The sequence below is a fragment of the Cyprinus carpio genome, chromosome A17, assembly GCF_018340385.1.
Source record: "Cyprinus carpio isolate SPL01 chromosome A17, ASM1834038v1, whole genome shotgun sequence".
In the NCBI taxonomy this organism is placed as follows: domain Eukaryota; kingdom Metazoa; phylum Chordata; class Actinopteri; order Cypriniformes; family Cyprinidae; genus Cyprinus; species Cyprinus carpio.
The window spans coordinates 20,869,474-20,892,257 of NC_056588.1; the positions used below are offsets into that span (position 1 = coordinate 20,869,474).

The 22,784-nt window shown below is 37.3% G+C and overlaps 2 protein-coding genes and 1 pseudogene across 4 annotated transcripts; 1 reads left to right on the plus strand and 2 right to left on the minus strand.

Moving 5' to 3' along the window:
* Window positions 1–503: 503 nt before the first annotated feature.
* LOC122148238 lies at window positions 504–12,292 on the minus strand (annotated as a pseudogene).
* A 3,489-nt stretch (window positions 12,293–15,781) lies between these two features.
* LOC109071690 (proton-activated chloride channel) lies at window positions 15,782–19,111 on the minus strand. The gene is made up of 8 exons (XM_042774397.1): window positions 18,677–19,111; window positions 18,342–18,441; window positions 17,575–17,787; window positions 17,340–17,494; window positions 17,118–17,260; window positions 16,901–17,042; window positions 16,590–16,697; window positions 15,782–16,477 (listed from the first exon to the last, which is right to left on the minus strand). Exons 1-8 carry the CDS (start codon window positions 18,710–18,712, stop codon window positions 16,316–16,318), a joined length of 1,059 nt encoding a protein of 352 aa, XP_042630331.1. The 5' UTR covers window positions 18,713–19,111; the 3' UTR covers window positions 15,782–16,315.
* Window positions 19,112–20,381: 1,270 nt separating this feature from the next.
* LOC109071691 (neudesin-like) lies at window positions 20,382–21,993 on the plus strand. Of its 3 annotated transcripts, XM_042774401.1 has the most exons (5): window positions 20,389–20,930; window positions 21,049–21,109; window positions 21,267–21,293; window positions 21,462–21,565; window positions 21,699–21,993. In XM_042774401.1, the coding sequence occupies exons 1-5, from the start codon at window positions 20,796–20,798 to the stop codon at window positions 21,930–21,932; spliced, it is 561 nt and encodes a 186-aa protein (XP_042630335.1). In that variant the 5' UTR covers window positions 20,389–20,795; the 3' UTR covers window positions 21,933–21,993. The 3 variants fall into 3 exon arrangements, with proteins under 3 accessions (XP_042630337.1, XP_042630335.1, XP_042630336.1); XM_042774403.1 differs by lacking the exon at window positions 21,267–21,293 and having other exon boundaries at window positions 20,382–20,930; window positions 21,662–21,874; XM_042774402.1 differs by lacking the exon at window positions 21,267–21,293 and having other exon boundaries at window positions 20,401–20,930; window positions 21,699–21,947.
* The last annotated feature ends 791 nt before the right edge of the window (window positions 21,994–22,784 follow it).

A 22,784-nucleotide genomic window follows, 5' to 3' on the forward strand; every position in this document is an offset into this window, starting at 1 on the left:
GGATTTGTTTGATTACAAATGAAAGTTACAGTCAAAAAATTATAATTAGGCATTTTTTTGTGTTGTTTACCTTGGGTAACGAAAAATGGGTACCGTGAAAACTGATTTTCCAACTGGTATTGGTATCAGATCACTAAACATGTTGGTACGCGGGGATGACACACACTAACTTGAGTGGTATTGGCCCAAATGCACAACACATGGTGCCCCACCTGTGATCGATGGCCAAGTAACGCGAGCATCACCTTCGATTTTCAGTAACATACAGCCTTGTACGAAATAATCGTCTGACAGGGTTTCAGAGCGGGGCATATTGAAGGTAGCAACACCTAATGTTACAGTAATGTGGAAAATTAATGTTGTTTTTTTGAACCTTAGCACCCAGCATAACCAGTTCCATTACACCAAATAATGTGTCTTTTCCAGCAATGGCATAGACCCCTTTAAAATTGTTTAGAAAAGTCCCAGTTCGAAACAACAAGACATACCTTTCACAAGTCTGACTATACTGCTAGTATCAATTTCACTAGTGGAGTGGTGACCTCATTGCAGGCAAGATTTTGAGGGTCTTTGACGGCATGGCCTGTTGTGTACGCAGTGGCTGACTTCCTTGTCCTTCTTTTCAGGCATCTCTTCTGGGTCTGAAGAATCTAGATTGACAATGTCAATATCAGTGGAGGAAGCTCCACCATCTCCAGGTCAGATGAATCAGAGTGACGTTCATCTTCATGGTGGTGTTGCTAGCTTGGTTCCCTGTGGTGGTGCCTTTTGAAGCTTCGGGTCACCGCCATCCTCTTCATTTCGTTTGCCTTCTTTTCTGGTGTGGGGGGTGAGACATTCGTGCTGCTGGATCGCCGATTAGGTCGGCACTTGCGGGTAGGTCGAGTAGCGGGCTGCTCTGCATCAAGCTCAGATTCGCTGATTTCAGGCTGCTCGTTCAACTTTGCTTTATTAAGACACTTCCTCTTCTTTAGCTTTCGAACACGTTTTAACTGGATTAGTTTCTAGGTGGTTAGAGGGAGACAGTGGCTTAGGAGAAAGGGTTGCAGACACTAGTGAGGAAGATGGGTTGGCTAACCCCTCTTGAGAGCTCAAATTTGGATGAATTTCTTTGATGGGTGACGGCTGTAATCTGTGAACTGAGGAAGCTCCTGTCAAAGCCATACTTGTGGCGTCTCGTGAAGGCTCCATCTTACTGCTGAAGGTAGTATCTGTTTTAAATGAAGAATAAACATTCAATAATTCAGTACTGCTAGCAATAGCAATCTCTGAGCTGCAATTTATTGATTGGAACCTACCTGTTTGACAGGTCGCAAACACAGGTTTGGACAGGTGCAGTACTTTGAGGTACTGGAAGGGGGCTTTTGACAAGGTTAGGCTCAGGAATGAGGTTTACATTCAGAGATGGGCTCCTGTTTGATGGTAACAGGCAGTGAGGAGGCTGAAGAGGATGATTGGCAGCTGTTGTTGGGTGAACAGGATTGGCGGTGGCCTGAAAACCTGGGTTGGAATGAAGAAGAAGTTAAGACGTCCTCACTGTTCCTCTCTCTTTCTTTTTTGACTCAAATTCACCTGAAAAAAGAATTTTGAAGTCCATATTTTAGTTTTTTTATCACTAACAAATAGGCTTTTCATAAAACTTAATTTGGTTTTTTATTTGGTACAGGTGTATGTAGGCACTGACTGCCATACCCTACCTTATATACATGATACATACTACAAACTGGCCGTAAACCACATTCACAGGTATGAACTCCATGAAAGGATATGTATTATTATTACTGACTTTCCTCATCACTCTTTTCCTTAGATTTACAGAGTTAATAAATAAGATTACACATGACTCCTTCTTTCTGGTTTTTGTACCTTGCATTCCCTGAAGAATTTCAATGCGCTTGGTTCTCAAAGAGTTCATCTCATTAGTTACCTGTAAAATAGTTAACAAAATAGTGACAGCCCAGTGAGAGCTGAAAACAATTGAATCCATTTTTTTTAGCACTAAAACGCTAAGGTCTTACCTGTTGTTTCCACCATTAGCAAGCGCTTCACTTCTAAATAGGCATCTTGCAGGGCAGCACGTGCCTGAATAAGACTGTTGTCCTACAGCCTGAAGAGAGATTTGTTAAGTTCCTCCTCACGTAGAGATACCAGCCAGCAACTGATCCACTTGGCGAGCGCTCTGCAAAACACAATACATAGAAATATTAAATACTTAAATAGGACACTGTTTAGTTTGGTTTACAAATATAGCATAAAGCAGCTTCCTTACCTTTCTTAGCCTTAATTTTTTGCCTCGTGTTTTTCCTATCACTTCATTAGGGCATCTCTGGAGACACAACATCCTAGTGGAAAGACCCAACAATTAGATAATGGTAAGAATTATATTCCATTTATGTTATTCTTGCATTAATGGTCATGTAGAACATTTAAAAATGACACTGGATGTTGCCTTTAGAGGCAGCTATATAATGTAGCAGGCTGCTATTTACAGTAATAAGTAATTAATGTTGAAGGTTGATGTTTACAGTAATAAGTAATAATCTTTCACCATGATATTGAAAGTGAAAAACTGACCGCCTTCACTTTCGGTATTCATGCAATCATCTGACTTCAGCACACGCATGTAACAGCGCACAATATTCTCTCATCTGAGAATGACATCAACAAAATCTCCTAAATGTATTTACCATATATAAAGTTTTTAATTTATTTCTTTAATGTTCTCAGTTGTTGTTACCGAACATAGTGAAAACAATGAGAAGAAATCATTATTCAGGTTGTTGCGACAGGTTGCATTTTAAAATTCGTTGCAATAAAATACTTCGTGTTGCTCTTTTTGTTTTATTATATCACAATTTTGTAGGCAAAATAGGCAAATCATTCTTGTAGGCTATAATAAACCTGTTTCAAAATACATTTTTGAAAACATTTTCATTGAGGAACTTTTTCGGCCTAAGCTACATAGCCATTTTTTATTTTCTCACAGGCTGTGAGTCACAGCGTGTCAGTTATGTGGTATGATGTGCTGTATGAAATTTGTTGCAAATGCAAATTAATGGCTAATCAACATATTTAATAATAAAAGTAAACCTAATAATAATGGACAGAAAATAACAGGTCTACAGTAAATGGAAATGCTTCAAATTGTTTATAATGACAATATTTAATGATTTTGATAATAATCTCTGACTATAGTAGGCTATAATACATGTTTTTCAATCTTTCAACACACCCCATGAGTTCTTACCTAGCGACTATATCTTTTATTTTTCACAGGCTGTGAGTTACACGTAAGTTATGTGGTGATGTTCTATGTAAATTGTTTCAAATTATTAATTCATTAATTTTAATTTAATAATAAAAGTAAATAAATAGTGGCTGCTTTATGTTCTACAGATTATGTGGAAGTGTTTTAATGCCTTTTAATGGTGATGACTTTTTTGGTAATATCTCTGACTAAATTATGTAACCTGATTTTCCTCGTTATCAGCACAACTCCTAGATTTATCAGCCAACATATCGGTTATCGGCTTTCATATTTATAGAATTATCGGTTATCGGTATCGGCCAAAATTTTCCTATCGGTGGATTAATTTTGGGTATGTGCGTTTCTTCCCAACTCCTTGCGTGTCAATCAGTTCAGGCTCTAATAAACAACTGCCATCTTCTTCAACTTCTTCTGGGCCCTTAGAATGCCCTTTCGAACCTTGAATCTCCAGATGGCCTTTGGACTGCAGCTCCTCTCTCCTTGGTGGCTGAGAGGGGCCACAAGCTGGAGAGTCTCTCACTGGTTCTACAGCTTTGGGGAGGGAGCTGGACCTGTAGAACCATCTTTGACCACCTTGCTTTCAGACAAGCTACGCTTACGGGAAGGCACTTGACTAAATTCAACCAGAGAGTCCCAATGAAAGCCCTCAGAAAAGAGGGTACATCATTTTCATCCATTTGGTTCGGACCCTCAGGTTCACAGGGCACCATTTCTATACCAAATCTGAAAAGATTTAGGACAAATATGGAATTGAAGGTATGAAGGAAGTAACCTATTTATGCAAGAAAATGAAAAATGGAGAGATATTCATGCAGTACCTTGGTAAGCCCTTGCCTTGCTTCTTCCGGTTGACTTCCTGGTAGACCTGGTCCCAGTTGACATTCCGCCTTGAGCGAGAGGAGCTAATAAGCTGCCGCAAAGTGGGGTTTAAGTCCGGAGTCCTTCTCAGTCTCATTCTTTCGCGTGCAACTCACATTTCTAATACGTCTGGCAATATTCAAGTTGGGCTCATGGGATGCAGCTTTGCCTTTGGTGCCCATATGGCGGTTCAGATCCCTTTGAAGACATGCAGGCAAGGCAAGCTTACTTAAAGAGGGCACAGAGTCACCAGCAGTTTGTTGGATGGGCTACTATGGGACCCCTCACCAGCTGAGCACAAACCTTCATCCAGTGTGTCCATGACTTGATTTTCTTCCATTTCACCACACTCCTCCTCATCTTCGTGGTGCATAGTGGGAGGTACTAACATTGTAAGGACTGCAGAGATGGCCTAGTGTCACTGTGCACATTGCCAATCTGTACTGAGGTCCTCAGTACTGGTTAACTGCTCTTGTTCATGGCTAAAACATCTTACAAAACCCAAATTCTCTTGACCCTTGTTGAGTCTCCTCTCACTCTCATGTAATTTTAGATTTTTGTTTAGTTCTGAACTCTCTACTTGCTCGTTAATCTGAGGCACAGCCTTTGATCCTTTGAGGCAGCTCTCGGTACCAGATATTTCATTAGAGTTATTTCTATTATTAAGCAATGTTTCTTTGGCTTTTTGCAGCATCTCTGACAGCAGATCTTGCTGTGTTTTGGGTGTGGATTTTTTGTGGGTTTTGAGTTTGAATGGGAATGCTTAAAACCTCTAGAGCTGACAAAGTCTTGACTTCCTGTTTGTTTGAGATTCATTTCTGAACCATCTTCAGCAAGCTTGCTGGGCTTCTCTGTTCTCCTAGTGGTTGAGGTGGAGGGGTAGGAGAAACTATCCATGCTAGTACTGCCAATGTTCTTAAAGCTACTCTTCTGCTCCCTGAAATCACTCTCTCTAGGTTCTGTGGGTTTATACTGCCAATTTTCCTGGTCTGCCTTGGATATCCTCTCCATGTCCTGACTGCCCACGTTAAAACTTTGTGCCTTAGAGGTTTGAGGAGATTCCACATCTGACTTATCTAATGTTGGCTGAGGGTTAGTCTGGGAGGAAGGATCCCCAAGTTTAGCTGGTGGATATGGTGCCCATCGGTGAGCCTTCTCTGACGTCTGACCCTTACCTTTGTTGGGATCATGCTCTCCACCAGATTCTTCTAGACTCTGTTCACCCCATGTCTGATTCTCAGAGCTGCTGGGTGTCTTCTGAGGCTCTTTTGCAGGTGATTTAAACAGCCTAGGTGGTGACATATATTGTCCATTCCATGGGACATTAAACTGACTGTTGATCCAGTGAAATTGATTTCTCAGATGTGGAGGGCAGACTCCAAATCCACCTTGTCTACCACCCCAGAAGTTTCCTTGGTTGTGCAAACTCCCTCTGTGACGACCAACAGATTCCCATTTCTGCAAGTTAGGCGGTCCTTGAGCATGCCATGTGGCACACCTAACATCCCGGTTAGGATGAAACCTTTTGCCACGTTCAGGGGATGAAAATCTGAAATTCTGCCAATTGGAGCCTCTGCCCCTTTTGGGCATTCGAGGAAAGTTAGGATAGGGCCGGTCCCAAGGGCCACACTGCTGGTACATCAAAGGCCTTGGCCCAAGCCACTGAGTCCGAAGCTCCTGCCACCTCCTGCATTCTTCCTGTTCTTCTGTAGCCTGCTTTGCAGAAGCCTCTTCTTTCCTAATAGAGTTCAGTATAGAATGGTGACATACAATGATTTAACTGGCAAAAATGGTACTGACACACTCAACAATGAGGACAGGTGAAAAGCATGATGGATAGGTTAAACAACAATGCATGTAAATTCAAATATGCGGGAGAAACACAAAACATGACGGGATATCTGTATAAAAGCATGCCTCTATACAGTTGGAAATGAGGTCATTAAAACTGCTAAGAATGCTGCCCTTTCCTGTCTTTCAAAGTATAAGGAGGCCATATAATAGGATACAATTTGGTATGTGACAGGATGACAGGTGTTGATGACCCACGGTCTGTGAAAATTCTACTGCTTGTGGCATTCCCCACCAAAACTCAGAAATCACCCACATTCAGTACCTTCATTTATAGTGCTCCAAAGAAACCAAATTGCAGACTCAAGGATTGCTTATTCATCCTTGAATAATTAAACCAGAGACACAGACCTATAACACTGCTTCCATTGAAAAGATCTGTGTGATTTTCACTGTTTTAGTACCAAACTCATTTTACTGGATCAAACATTTATGAATAAGGAACTACTGTTATTTTTATTTATTTATTTATTTATTATTATTTCTGTCTTGATTTGCAGTGGTCATGACTTAATTTTCTTGCAATCTTCACATAACAAAAGTTGTTTTTCTTTAGATCTTGAACAGCTGGGATATCTAAACCTTCTGTGGCCGTCCACAGAAATGGTGAGTGATGTACAGGTCTTTTTATTATCTTGTGTGAGATCAAGGGAAAACAACTTTCTGTTAGACAAAAATAAAGATTAAGTAAAATAAAAAAATAATGTATTACGTATTAGGGCAGAACAGAAAAGGACATCTGTCATTAATTAATGTCTCAAAACATGTGACTTAAACAGCACGGTGCATAAAAATACTTGGTGAGGTCAGACTATTTAAAGACATATTGCCCATGCTGTTTCAGGGTTGAGCTGGAAAGGCATGGTGTGGTGTGCACCCAAGAGTGTGTGTGAGTGCGAGTGTTCCAGTCATGGCTGTTTTTGGCCTCACTTGACACAAGTCTTCACTGTATGCATAATAGTTTAATACAGAACTACAGGTGTTGGTGGTAAAAAACAGATTATTAAAACACTTCAGTGACAAAGATATAAACACTACCATGCAATTAGTCAATAGATAACAGGACTGCAACCACCATCAATGCAATTCAGGGCTTTCAAACACATAGCAAGCAAAGACTCACCTGATCATTTCTTTGCGTTTCTCAATAAGCTGCACAATGTCCTTGTCAAAGTACTCTTCATCTTGGTCGTTGTTTGTGGGCTGGTTCTTCTGATCCTCAATGCGCTGTTTATGCAAAGGGCTGGAAATGTGACTGGCATAGTCGGTCAGGCTCACCTCCGTTTACAACCGCAGACCCTGCACTCGTGTCCACAGTCCCTGGGGACGGAGGGGAACATAGGCTGCTCAATACTTCCCTCAGGCATGGCTACTGCTTCTGAGTGGCTGTCTAATGAGTTAAGGTCTTTTTGAGAGATCAGGAGTCAAACTGACTTTTCAATCATAAAATAAAATCCAACTTGTTACTAAAATGAAAAGAAAAAACACAATCTTCCTGATCTTGTGGTACATCTCCAGGGGCTTCACAAATGGGTTTGGGTGAACAGGCAAGAACAGAAGGTACTAGGAGATCTTGAGCTCAGAGGGGCGACCACCCTCTTAGCAGCTGCTGAGCCTTAGCACGCTGTCATGATGGAGTCCGCTGTGCTCTGAGACGAGGGTTGGGAGAGCTGTTGGATTTTGATGTGTGAAATCACACACCCCCCTACCCTGTCTCCACCTTCCTCTGCTCTTTAGGGCTGCAGCAAGGGCGGGACTCTTTGGCTAGCTATAATGCGGGCTGCTTACAGTTGCCGACTTGAAAACCCCTCCCTGCCATAGATGCTGTATTTAGTGCCAAACTCATGAGCTGATAAATGCTTGCTGTTGGCAGATGGTCAATCCCCCGAAAAATGGTGTCATGGCAGCTTGCCATTTTTGCAGTCAGCAGTCTGCTATGTTTATTATTTCTAACTTAAAATTCAAAAGTATTTTTTGTGCGTCTTGCGATTGAGTACTATGATTGTGATTATGATTTGTGTGATTATCTCTATGTTCTATTGTTCATTTCGATTTGATCGAATGAATGATTGATTGATTACTGCTCTAAGGCTACGTTTAAACGACAATGATGTAGTCAAAAACGTAAAAGTTTTTCTCTTGTGTTTTTAAAAAGTTTCACGTATACACAACAAAGTTTTCAAGGGGAAGTGACAATTATATGTTGTATATGATGTGTCTACGCTATTGGTTGTAATATTGGTGAAGTAAATCCCCACTTTGCTGAAGAAGCATTAGCAAACTCTTGAGCAGCAACAACACTACCATGTATTCCGCCATTTTTGTGTATGTTTGTTCGTGCTTGCCTTTAAAATCGACACGTACTGCGCATGTCTACATACCTAACACGTACTACGCACACACATGACATCAGTGCTTTCAAAGATTCCCGTATTGGGTATTTACACGGAAACGATAACGGTGGCGTTTTTAAAAACTTGCACTTTAAACTGTTTTCAAAAATATGTGTTTTCAGTCCCTAAAATGCCTTTGTCATGTAAACGAACAGGCAAAACGCATAAAAAGTTTCCAGTTTTTGGCTGAAAAAGTTGTGTAAACGGACCTTAAATCACTGATCTGATTAATGCTCTAATCATTAAGTTACATTGATCTCATAAGCATCATTATTACCAAGATGCAATTAGCTATAACATGACAGACCTCTAAAAATCATGGTGTTTGTGTGTTTTGCATTTTAGATTTCAACACCCTCCCCGTTTAAGAATATAATTCTCAATTTTCACATTCCAGAGATGTACATAACTGTCACATGAGGCAGTTGTTATTTGACGGCCTTGTCAGTTGTTTCCAATGTCCCTATATATACTCCCGGGTTAAGGCAGCTGCCTCGGCTTATCTATCGTCTGACCAAAGGAGACACGTGCCTTACATTACACGTTTTTCATCTTAGACCATAACCATATTCAACACCTTTCACCACAGAATTTTCCAAAATATTTTCCATGAACTTTGATGTTGTGAAGCTGCGTAAGGATAAAAAATAAAAAAAGATTTAAAACAAAGAATTAAAAAAAAATAAATAAAAATAAATGATCAAAACAGTTATGCCTTATAAATAGTTTTGCATATCTCAAATAATGCTAAAATGCCCTGAGATTTGAAGGAGGCCCAGTTCTATGAATTTGGGAGTATAACATTAGTGTTGACAGTAGAGACGAGTTTCCCAAACTGGAGTTTGTGAGGAAACCGCAGGGGGTTTGTGAGTTGATTAAAATCTAGTAATTAATTAAATTACAAAAATATAAAATAAAAAAATCAATAAATAAATTAACGAAACACTTTGTAAAAAAGATGAAATATTTGTTTACCTGCCTGTCAAGTGACCATTACCTAACCTGACATTAGAAAACCATTAACATGCAAAAGTACTGGTTAATTACGATATTAACGGTACTTATGATAAATATTTTAAGTCGTGGGGTTTGGTTGAGGGGTTTGTTTGACAAAAAGGTTGGTGTATAACATAGGCTCTTACCGGCCTTTCAGATTCTCCAGCTCCCGGTGGTGCAGCATACTTCTCATGTGCTCTTCCATCTCCTAAAACCCAAAGACACCATTACAATATAGCATAATAGTATTAAACAATATTTCAAAAAAATACAGGAACATTTTTTTTATATATCTATACAAATCAATTTTAACAAATAATTTATTTGTACATGCAAGACAAAGGTTTTTTGTAACCATAGATCTCACAACAGAACAGTGCATGTGCAGAGGTCAGACAGGTGCCAACATCAGCAAGTAAATTACAGTGAATAGTTTATTTGGGTGAGCAAAACTGTGCATTCTAGCAGAAGATGGGGTGATGATGTATGCTTAAATATCCAGGTTTACCTGTTTGGAGCTGTAGACAGTTTCACAAAGAATGCACTTCTGTTCTTTAACCATGTTGAATGATGTTATTGTATCTCAGGCCACCACAAACAAACAGGCTTCTGCATAAAAAAACAATTTAACCACAATCACAACAGGCAGTATATAACGAGTGCCAAATTATTAAAATCACTAGCTAAGAATAATTTTCCTGATTTCTCATTCCACCCCTACACACTTAGTCACCAGACCTCAAATTTTAAGATAACTAAACTAGATTTGGATTTATGAAGCAATTTAAAAATACATCAAATAGTGGATATATAAGGAATATAATGTAAAAGGAAAACAACTTTTAAATTTTAAAGAATAATAATAATAATAATAATTATTATTATATATATATATCAAATAAATGAAATTAATCGAAAGCAAATTATTAATATCACATGATTATAGATCTTCTTAAACATACTCTAAAATCTCTAGTTTCCATCTCCAGCTTTTTGGCAGGTAAAAGTATCCAGTGACAGTATTCAGACTCAGCCATGCACATAGCTCAAAGATGACTAAACTTTCTTGTTTATTTAATACTGCAGAGGCTCGCATAAGGGTTTGCCTAATCTTAAATTAGATTGTGTGGTATCAGCAATGCAAACTCCATAAGGAAGGAAAGAGGGTCAGTGTCTCCGGCTCCACTGCAGGATACCAGAGGACACAATCCGGGGACAGCACTCAAGTCAGGAAGCTAAATGTAGCATGCTGAGAGTGCAGTACACAAGCCAACCACAAACCCACTGCTGGGTCGTGTCTTGGCATGTTCAATTCTCAAACAGAGTTTGGAAAAAAAAAACAAAGAAAAAAAAACCTGCACAAACACAGTTCCTACACAGCCAGGGAGGGATTAAAGCAATAAAGGCATACTCCACCCAAAACTGAAGATGGATATGTAAATTAAAGTCCTACAGTTATATAACTTTTTTTACAGCCCCAATTGATGAATGAATGTCTTCTGCAGCAAAATGGTAATATTTTAAACTTTTTGAACTTTAAACCACAGTTTCTGGCCAAATATCACATGTGCATTCATAATGTGGTGAAGCTTGTGCAAAACTTTTCAACCAATGTAGCGTTTCACGACACTCTCATGAACATATGATAGTTGGCCATAAGAAATGGTTTGTATACGTTTCAAACATTAGTATTTTTCCCTCACAAACACACACACATCTGTCGTTTCACTTCAGAAGACATTGATTCATCACCTGGGTTTACTTTGGGTGGCTTTTGAAGCATCAACTTTGAAGGCCCCATTCATTTGCATTATATGGACTCACAGAGATGGATTATTTTTCTAAAAATATTCAATTGTGTTGATCTCCACAAAGAAAGTCATATGCATTTTGGACGCCAAGAGATTAAGTAAATAATGAGAGATTCTTTATTTTATTTTAATTTCGAGATTGGAGTATCCACTTAAGGTAACAAATAAAATAAAATCACATTTAGAATCTAAAAATTTGCTTTAAGGAGCCCAAGCTAACCTTGTAAATTCCATAAAAGATAACCATATTTTAGTGGTGGTTTCCGTAACTCATGAATAAAGCACATTAAATTCTTGAATGGGGTTGGATCTCACATAGCACTAGCAATTTTAAGATCTATGACTATGAACTGGCATGCTTTTAAAGAACAAGTACCTGGAAAATTACATTGGTCTGCACCACAGTGAAAGATTATACTTCCACCATTTATAAATGGCACAACCTCAGTGCTGTCAGAGACATCATCTGAGTAATTTTCCATTAGTGCCACTGACCAATGCTTTAAACAGCTCTCCACCACAGGTTAATGTGCATGTCCTCTTCAAATACTGCCCTACAAAAACGAGATTTGCTTCCCTCTCCTGCTAAACAGCTCGGTAATATAATAAGGTTGAGTTAGTGAAATCTCTCAGTAGATGAACCAGGCACACTGCGTGGAAGACTCCTCCTTCCTGTGAATTGTTTGTTACTTCGTTCACTGGTTAATGCATCTCTAAGGGCAATTCTGCTAACGTCAATAAACACTAGTACTACTTTGAGCTGACAGGTGATTAAACTGCTGAAGGATGTAAAACAAAATAAAAAGAAAGGGCTGAATATGCCCAGTATGTTAACATGCAGCGGTGTTGCTCATGTGCAGATGTTTAGCATTCATGCTAACACACTGCATGGACTGAAAATTAAATAAAGTAAGCGACAAAACAACGTGGATAAAGACAAATCTGGTTTCTTGTATACCTCTTAATTCACGCAGAGAACGCATTTCTTCCAACTTCTTCATGAACACAAGATTTCTTTTGATAATCCCGCTTCTTAGTTCCGTTATGGAGGTACTTTGCTACTGTTCGAAAGGAAACAACAGATTCGTTTCAAAATGGCCGTTAACATTTTAGAGTAAAAGTCATCATATAACGGTCTGTGTTAAGTAAAATAAACAAACAAAGCTCATTAACAAATGTGCTCCTTTAATAGTCAAAAAAGCAAGTATTACATAATCAGCATACTTTTTTTAAGAGAGAGATTTTTAATGAAGAGATAGTCGTCATGAAAAACAAAAACGACCTCTTAAAGCAAAACTTGAGTAAAAAAAATATATTTTCTTCTCTTTGGTATTAGTTGGTCCTGGGGCCAGTTGCATAAAACTTAGCCTCTATTTTAAGACTGTGTCTTAAGAACTAGATTGACTAACTAGCATTTAACTTAAGTGTTAATCAGTCTTACTTTTCGGATTCAGATTAGACCAATACTTTTTAATGTAATTTTTAAAAAGTTATGACCAGTCCTAAAAAAAGAAAGAAAAAAAATACAGATGACTAAATTATAAGACTAGTCTAAACAGTTTATGCAACTGGCCACAAATTATTATTATAAACTTAAAGTGCAAAAACAGTTATTGAAAAAATCAATGCAATTTCAAGTCAAGTCAAGTCACCTTTATTGATATAGCGCTTTATACAATACTGATTGTGTCAAAGCAGCTTTACGCTGTCAAACAGGAAAATAGTTTGTCAATAATGCAAGAAGACAATAACAAACAGTGAATTTTTCAGTTAAAGTCAGTTCATTGATGATTCAGTGATGTCATCATTCAGTTCAGCTCTCTTCCAATAAGCTTAGTATGTGTGCAATCAAGCCACCAATATTGTCAGAAATTTAGGAATCCCCAACCAAGAAAACAGGTTCAGTCTGGGGGTCAATTCTCCTCTGGCCAGACAAAACCAGCATGGTGTGGTTTAATTCCATGTTGCAACACAGGTCAGATTGTGCAGAGGATTGTGGCCGCCTAGCTGATAAGGTCTTCGCAGGGTATCTGTCTCTGGAGCTCATCTAGTTGACATTACCTCTGCTGACATTCAGGGTTGTAGAGGTCATCTCTAGGTGCTAATCCAAGATCTAGTCTGGACACAGACTGGATCTGGTGGCTACGGTGACCTTGGAATAAGAATGAAACAGATTAATATTAGCGTAAATGCCCTACTTCTTACGATGTAGCGAGTACATGAGGTGTTATAATGGGAAGTGTTCTCGGTTCCAGGTTGACCTAATTATTACAGGCTAACAATCCTTTAACGGATTTCAATTATAGAAATGTGACAGTGTTTTATGTGTAAAACAGATTAAAGAGATGGGTCTTTAAATCTAGATTTAAATTGACAAGAGTGTGTCTGCCTCCCAAACAACGTTAGGTGGATTGTTCCAAAGTTTGGGTGCTAAATAGGAAAAGGATGTGAAGGATTATAATTCCATATGAGCTCACTCAAGTATTGAGGAGCTAAACCATTCAGGCCATGGTTTTATAAGTAATTAGCAAGATTTTAAAATCCATACAGTTTTAAATAGGGAGCCAATGCAGAGTTGACAGAACAAGGCTAATATGTTCATACTTCCTGATTCTAGTAAGAACTCTAGCTGCTGCTGCTTTGGACCAACTGGAATTTGTTTATTAAGCATGCAGAGCAACCACCCATTAAAGCATTACAATAATCTAAGGTCATGAACGCATTAATTAACGTTTCTGCATTTGATATTAAGAGCATAGGTCGTAATTTAGATATATTTTTAAGATGGAAAAATGGTTTTCAAAGGAAAGATCAAATAGCACACCTATGTTCCTAACTGATGACAAAGAATTAATTGTTTTGTTTTTTTCAGAATTTAACAGTAGGAAATTACTAGTCATTAAGTATGCATTCTGTAGTTTTGCGAATTGGTATGTTTCATTGGGCTGTGAAAAATATAGAGCCGAGTATCATCAGCATAACAGTGAAACCTAACACCATGTTTCCTGATGGTATCTCCTAAGGGTAACATGTCAAGGGTGAAAATCAGTGTTCATAGTACTGAGCCTTGTGGTACTCCATACTGTACTTGTGATCGATATGATATCTCGTCATTCGCTGCTACAAATTGATGACGGTCAGATAAGTAAGATTTGAACCATGCCAATGCAATTCCACTAATGCAAACATAATTTTGTAGTCTACTCCAAAGAATGTTGTGGCCGATAGTGTCAAACGCAGCGCTAAGATCCAGTAGAACTAATAGAGAAACACGAGCACAATCAAATAATAAGAGCAGGTCATTCGTAACTCTGATGAGAGCAGTCTCAGTACCATGATATGTTCTAAATCCTGAATGGAAATCCACACAGATACCATTTCTCTCTAAGAAGGTACATAGCTGAGAGGATATTGCCTTTTTTAGTATTTTTGACAGAAAAGGGAGATTTGAGATTGGGCTATAATTTTCTAGGATCAAAAATAAAATGTAATCTCTAGTAGTACCTTTGATCTTGGAAGTAAATAAGTTCATAAAGTCATTACTGCTGTGCTGTTGGGAAATGTCTGCACCTGTTAATGCTTTATTTTTTGTTAATTTAGCCACTGTTTTTAATAAACACCTGGGGTTGTGTTTGTTTTCTTCTAAAAGAGATGAAAAGTAAGCTGATCTAGCATTTTTAGAGCTTTTCTGTAAGTAGAAGTACTTGCCCTCCATGCAATATGAAATACCTCAAATTTTTTTTCTTCCAGCTGTGCTCCATTTTCCAGGCTGCTCGCGAGTATGCTCGTTATACCACAATGTTGGACTGTTTTTCTTACTCTTCTTTAAGTGTAAAGGAGCAACCATATCAAAAAGGGCTAGAAAAGAGAGAGTCCATAGTTTATGTTACAAGTTTTTCTTAATGCCAATGGCTAATGGATTTGCTGAGGAATTGAGACAAGTCACGAAGATTATTTACAAAGCAGTTTTTTGTTGTAGAAGTGATGGTTCTTTGTAAAAAGGAGTTGAGTTTGCAGCTTTAGCTATATGGAGTATACACAAACCTAGATAATGATCAGAGATATCATAACTCTGCTGCAGAATTTTAACGCTATTAACATCAATTCCATGTGTTAATTCTTATTGAACTATTCATTAGTGCCACAAAATAATTATGAGATTACTTGTTTTTAAAATAGTCAAAGCCATAATTTTCTAATCCCCCATAAACATTCTTGATTCAGCTGCATTCAATGGGAAAAGTATTCAAGTAACATGGTTTAAAAAAACAAAAATAAAATAAAAAACAATAATAAAACATATATGTCAGTACTACTTGGAATGATGCATTTCCCCACATATCTCAAAACATACAATAACAATATTTTAAACAACATAACGTGTTTAGTCCTTGAGGCAACATCAGTTTTAACCCAAATCAAAAAAAAAAAAAAAAAAAAAAAAAAAAAAAAATGTATTTACTTCACATTAAAAAACAAATATTAATTTTATCATTAGAAAGCACTATAATGGTACCATAACAATGGACATAAAAATAACTGAAACAGGCCTAAAATTCAACTTGCTTTGTAAGCATGGTTAAAAAATGCATGTTTTCAGAATGTTTTTAAATCAATTAAATAATTTAATAGGATTGGTATAGGTTTATACAACATGTGTCATATTAATAAAACTTATCTCATTCACATTGCTAGCAAAAAAGAAAACAGCAGTAAGACAAGATCCCCAGCTTTACAAAACTTCGATGTCACTGTATGCCCTGCAGTAGTTATTTATTGTTGGGAAATCCACCATAACCAAAGGTCCTTGTCTTTTTTGCTGCAGCAAAATCCCTTCTTAGTCATCATTTTAACTAGCTTAATCTCACATAGAACGGGTGCAGATAGTTAATATTTCAGTGTCACAACCACATGAATACAATTTGCCTTTGTAGTATAGAACACATGCCTCAGCATTCACTGTTACTATACGATTTCAAGTTAAAATCTATTATCCAGTTAAAACAAAATGTACAATAAAACTTCAGCACAATTCTCATGAAAGTGAAATAGACTATCTGCTCTGAAAAAAAATTGCAGAAAGCTCTAAATGTTTGATGTTCATAATTAAAAATGTTGAGAGATGAATCGGAAAAGAATTAGCTTATTTGGGTCAGTTCCCTCATTTTTGCCCTTAAGTGTCTTTTACGAATTTTGATTGTCCACTTGATGCTGAGTTTGGCAAAGTCTGCTGCTTTAAACAGAGCCATGAAGACGCCACACAATATGGCTATGGTGTTCCACGGGTTTGCTGTGACTATCTGTTCAAAAACATAAGGCACAATTTATTAGACTCTTTATAAAGCATTGGAGCTAAACGTTCAGACAAATTTGATAAACATTCGTTTAATATTTAATAACGTGCTCACTTACATCTTTTACTTGCTGTATAAATGGATCTCGCCATTGAAACACAAGAAAGAAAAGCTCATTGGCTTGCTCCTGTGGAGGCCTCTTGTCGATGTACTTCACCACATTGGACTGAAATAAATATGGATTATTAACCAAATATTCAGTATTTGTGGATCAAATTAAGAATCAGCTACTAAAAACCTAAATTGGTTGACCACTAAACTGAAAATCATGAAGAACATGATCTTTTCATTTTCTATGGTGATTATGATTCTGACTATTATGCTGAAGCTGACAAAGATTGGTAAATAGTACTATAAATAATATATTACCTCCTGTCTAAATTCAACTGATTCATTTCCTCTGCCTGACGTCTTGACCAAAGACATTTTGACCCATGTCCGAAAGCCTCCAGAGAAGGTCCACATTGAGTAATTCCTTTCACAGTCCATCATAAAAGCAGCTTTATCTGAGCTGGTAAGAAAACGAGATTTTATACAAACAGGAAAACAAATCTGATTCATGGTAGACGTTTCAATATAGCTCTACCTTTCAAGCATGTCACTAAATTTGGCAAAAATCATGTAGCTGATTGCGCTGAAATCCTCTTCCGTTTCATTCCGACTGAACTGGAGGAATATAAGTTCTCGGTTCCTCACATCAGTCGGCCCTCTGACCACTATGGCTCGCTTCTGCCAAAGACATGTTACGTAAATGATTATTAATAGCACAATTTCTTCTAAATAGATTTGAGGAAGATCTAAAACATACTTGTGTCTGGTTTGAATATGGCCCGTGGTAAATAACCTCCTCTTTTATACAGTTTCTTTCCTCTAGTATGCCCAATGTAACGAGAGGTGGAATGTTATCATGATAATGATGCATGCAACTTAATAACTGCGCCTTCCCAGGATACAAAGCTATTCCTGTTTGCAAAAGAATGATGAAAAATACTGTAAATATAGATACTGAGAGATACCATAAATAACAGTGTATTGTAGCTCACCTGGTGCAGTAAACTCCTCAACCTCTTTGTATGAAACAGACATGACTGGATGGTTGAGCTTCTCCATGAAGTCTGAAATGGTTTGGTAGGCCAAGAACACAGCCACAGCAGTGAGCAGCAAATAAATGAGGACAAGGATGACTGTGAAAGCATTCTTCAGGCAAGCTTTGTTGAAACCAATGGGCATTAGATTGTTGTCCACAATGTCCTCATCTGCAACATTTAATAAAAGTTTATTTTAAAGCAATGTCTTTAATAAAAGACACAATAAATACATTAAAAAATACAAAAAATAAGAAATAAAATAAAGACTTTATTGTCACAGAAAGGGAAATTTGTCCAAGAAAATATCTGTCTATCCTTGCAAATTTACCTTCTGAGATAGTACAAATAAATTAATATCTAAATAAACAAAACTCAATTGCACCAACCATCACCAACCATCACACAATATAACTATAGCAGTTAAAGAATAGGAGAAAAACAAAAGGTGAAAGTGGTTTATCTTATGATTATGGTGCTGGCAGTGTCTTTTATTTCAACAGCTTAATACAAAGTGTATCAAACTAACTCCTGAAGATGATGATATGATGAATATATTAATGCATACATTCTAAATCAATCAATCAATCAATAATCACCAAAATATCTTAAAACATAACCATAGGATTTTTGTCTGCATACATAAATCTACATCGAAATCGAGTTCTACATGAACAGAAAACATTTATTTATTACGGTCATATTTTTAGGTAATAATTTCAGACCTGGTGAAGGGTCACGGCTGGCTTGATCTTGCTCCACTTCAGAAACATCATTGTTCTGGTAAGACCCAAGGGGCCCAGCACAGTCCCCACCATCGTTAAACTACAATGCAACAAGTGACATTTTAAAAATGCATAGACATATATAGATACACACAAAATGAATGTATAGCTATATATGACAGTGTTTCGCTCTTGTGCACTAAAGAGCTGCGGTCAGCTGGTATCACATGACTGCAGTTGTTATGCACTTTCTGCGTTACTACGATCGCAAGCGGAAAACCCGATGAAATTAGTCCTGCAGGATCTAACCGCATTTCACACATCGGTTTCACTACCTCCTGATAAGATCGCGATGTGTCTCTCCTCAGCATTCTGCTTTGCCTCCGAATATTTGGGGCATTTAAACTCTGCCATCAACTTTTAGGAGCAGGACCCAGGCTCATTTCTCACGGATCGTCCCGAGGAGCTGGAGTGAGGCACAGCCAATGGCCAAAAAACATGCCACGCGTGACATCACAGTTAGTTTGGGGAGGGCTTGGGATACAATCCTTCATCTTTTTCTTTAAAGTTTAACGTTACTCAAAATCTTCCATAGGTTCTGTTTTGCACATCACACTTGGTTTCCATAAATGTTTTCTCTTATTATTAAAATGACACTGCCTTATATTATAATAACAATTAATCTCCATCTTCTTTAATGAGAAGAGAGTGCTTTCTTGTGTAAACAAAGAAAAACAACGTATTTTCGCAACAATGCTGGGAAACGGGTTTTTACTAACTAAAGATACATGTTTTGAGAATGAACCGTTGTCGTTCACCTTCACGCGTGACTTTAATGTCGTGAACATAGACTGACTGACATTGGCGCGAGCCAATAGCATTAGACGGCGGGCTGTGACGGAGCATTTCATTGGTTGAACCTTTTAAACAAACACGCCCTCTTTAAAGAACGAGTCGCGAATTTGAATCAGATCTAATCTGGACGAGTGGGCATCAGTTCATTCTGTTAGTCATGCGACTCAGTCAGAGGACAGAAAATAGTTAATTGTGTAAGAACAACTGATGACCATCACACACAATTAACATGACGTAAGGATGCTAATAAAACGCTTCATTTGTTTTGACTATTATTGTGGTTGTTTTGTAGCTTGATAAAATGAAAAAAAAAATGTATGTCCTGTTCTTATGTGTGGGGAACACTTATGATGCTGAACACCAATTCTCAAGTCATAAGATTTGTTGTAAAGCCAATTTATCAATGTGTAATTAATAATCAATCGTTTGAATTAATGATTCAGTGATTCAACTTAAGTCCATAAAAGTTACTGAACGAATCTTAATGAATCTTTTTGATGAACGATTCAAAAAATTCTAGTTACTGAGATGAATGATAATTACATTTTCAGGTTAACAGTGAGCATTAACACAAATATGTATGTATATATATACATACAAAAGCATATAGGAGGAAAGATTATGCATCTTCAGAGGCCTATCACTTAAACACCTGGGCACACCATTTGTGACAAAATTTGTCATTTTTTTATTTTAAGTATAAATTAATTAAGAAATAAAATGTAAGGATGAGTAGGCCATGAATTTGAGAGCTTTGGTATAGGTCTAAAACAATTACCATATAAACTGAAAGAAGGCTTACGTGATATTCTATGCAGCATGCTAAAACTAAATTTCTATGGCCTTGTCTAAAAATATAAAATTCCACAGTTTTCTCTCTATCAAATTTTTATTTGTAATTGCATGAGTACAGGCTAAATGTGCAAAGGCATCATACATAGAGTAAATAGACTACAGTAGAAATGTATGTCAGTTGTACAAATTTGCAAAGCTTTGGCAGTTTTAAATGTTTTGGGTTCAGTTATTTCATTTTACCATATAAATATTAAGATCTGTATTAAAACAGCCTACATAAGACTGTGTGGTTTAGAATGTTTTTTTTTTTTTCTTCTGATGCATATGGACTTTCAAAATAAATAAATAAATAAAAAGATTTTATATTTTTGTAAATGTAGAGATTCATTAAACTCTGTGGATAATACCTATGAAACCGTGGGAATTCACTCTTTTAAAGTCCCGAGGAACGAGCTCAAGGAGAAGTTTCAGTAGTGCGCGTCACTTCCGGTCCATCTCACGTGAAAGGAGAAACAGAAACTCGCGGCTGGAAGTTTAGAAAATTCCGAAGCAGAAGTTAGTGTTACAATCTACATCTCGGACCCAAACAACGATACATTAAAATATTAAGCCGTTATGTCCCCAAGCACCAATTACAGATTCTGTTTTGAAACAAATGGAGCGTTTACACCTCTGATTGTGAAAGCTGATCCGAGATCAGCATCAAAAAGTCTGAATGGAAACCAGACACTCCTGTGACAACAAGGAAACTGCCGCCGCAGACTCTGTTCTTACAACATATAAACCTCAACGCGACACTCCACGATGTTTTATGCACGTATTGTTGTATTATACAGCTTACTAAGTATTTGCTCCACAAATGAAAGTAAAATAAAACACGCATCAAAACCGGTGCGTCTGTTTACAGAGGAGGAGTTGCAAAGATACGATGGGAGCGAGGTAGGCTACGTGTTGTGTCACAAAAACACTGTTCTAGTTTTACACGATATTCCTTTCAAGCTTAAAATGCAAACTGCATTTACTAAAGATCTTTAAACGTCCCCCGCCCCCTTTACAGAAAGGACAACCAATTTACATGGCCATTAAAGGTGTTGTGTTTGACGTCACAACTGGAAAAGGTTAGATGTTTTATTCAACAACTTGTTAGAGGAACTACATCTATCAGCTTGAGAGATCAGTGTTTAATAGACAAAGGCTTTGTTCCTTATTTTGCTCTTTGTGTGAACCACACATGCCTATTAACTTCCCAACAATGGAAAAAACTGGGCTTCCCAGGGCTGGAAGAAAGTTCCAGGAGTTATGGTAATTCTTATAGTGAAATTGTGCGGTTATGTTGAGTTCTACTCTATTTCATCAGCTAGAAATTGTATTTTGTGATGACAGTCTATATAGATTTGCGTAATCAAGAATGGCATGGGAGTTCCTTGTTCAAAGTGTGTGGAAACCCTGTTGTGTTTCTTTTATTTTCAGAGTTTTATGGAAAGGGAGCACCCTATAATGCCCTTGTTGGCAAAGACTCAACCAGAGCTGTGGCCAAAATGTCCCTTGACCCAGCAGATCTCACATATGACACTGTAAGATGGGGATTCTAACAAATTCACAACTGTGCCACAGAAGAAAAACATTAGTTTCAGTTTCTAAATATAAAGCTGAATATTGGATTCCACCAGACTTTTTACATTACCTCTTGTGGTTCCTGTTTGTTAGATGGGCCTCATGAGAGTCAACTACAGTCTCTTGAGCAGATATTCAGCGGCACATACAAAGCAAAATACCCCATCGTGGGATACACCAGCAGACGTGTTCTCAATGAGGATGGAAGCCCCAATACAGAATTCAAACCTGAAGACCAACCGAGTTTCACCCTTAAAGATGAGTTTTGATGTATATACTAATTGTCTTATAATAAAGCTATCTAAAAGTCCAAAGTCAAAAGTCTGAATCATAGTCGTTTGTGACCTTTGTCTTTACTCTTAAGTGGGCATGTGTAAATTTGAGGTTGTCTGGTGGTCTTTCAGCCTACAATCATAGAAAACATTATGATGCATACTGTCCCACGTGGGTTTTTCCCTGGTGGGCTGCTTTGAATGTCATTCAAATAAGGCCACCTACAGGTGTGATTTTTAAAAAAGAAATAGGTTAGGTCGTTTGACACATTTACCAGTATTAAATGATGTTAAATAATCATTTTAAATGTTCGAGGTGTCTAAGAAGTAGCTGTAATTCTAAATGCATTAAATCTCTGGGTTTCTATAACTGTACATGAGGGGAAAGTTTAGTGATTCACACTTCACTTAGAAATTGAAATTGCTTGTGGTGAGAGGTTTCATATTACAAATTAAGCATTAAAATATCATTTCAAAACAACGTTTTTACTCAAACGCCGTCTCAGTCATAATTATAGTGTCTGTGTCTAATCTTTAAGAAATGCCCTCAATGACCAGAAATGTTTCTCATTAATCTGAGAGAGAGATGTTTGTTACTTAAACTTGTTGGCCCGTCGTATTAGTGTCATATAAGAAATCTAAATCAAATGTGTTTATGAATTTCTGAAGAAACACACAGGCAGGTGTCATCTGGTCTAAAAATAAAAGTTTAATGTGGGTCAGACAATTGGAAAACAGCTGTTCAACAAGTAACAGACCGGAGCTATAGTTCTCATAAAGGCTTATTTTTGTGTAAATTTTTATAATATTTTAATTTTTTTTAGGATTGGATACAAAATATTTTGTAACATAATTATCTATACTGTAAATTTTGATTAATATAATGCATCCTTTATGAATAAAAGTA

Excerpts from the sequence above, each read along its gene's own strand:
- LOC109071690 (XM_042774397.1), bottom strand. The coding sequence starts at position 18,712 with ATGCTGAGGAGAGACACATCGCGATCTTATCAGGAG. Across the intron at positions 18,442-18,676 it reads CATCGCGATCTTATCAGGAG|TTTAACGATGGTGGGGACTG; the intron begins GTAGTGAAACCG and ends GTTGCATTGTAG. Across the intron at positions 16,698-16,900 it reads CAGTTGAATTTAGACAGGAG|TCCAATGTGGTGAAGTACAT; the intron begins GTAATATATTAT and ends TATTTATTTCAG.
- LOC109071691 (XM_042774401.1), top strand. The coding sequence starts at position 20,796 with ATGTTTTATGCACGTATTGTTGTATTATACAGCTTACTAAGTATTTGC. Across the intron at positions 21,110-21,266 it reads TGACGTCACAACTGGAAAAG|GGCTGGAAGAAAGTTCCAGG; the intron begins GTTAGATGTTTT and ends TGGGCTTCCCAG. Across the intron at positions 21,566-21,698 it reads CAGATCTCACATATGACACT|ATGGGCCTCATGAGAGTCAA; the intron begins GTAAGATGGGGA and ends CCTGTTTGTTAG.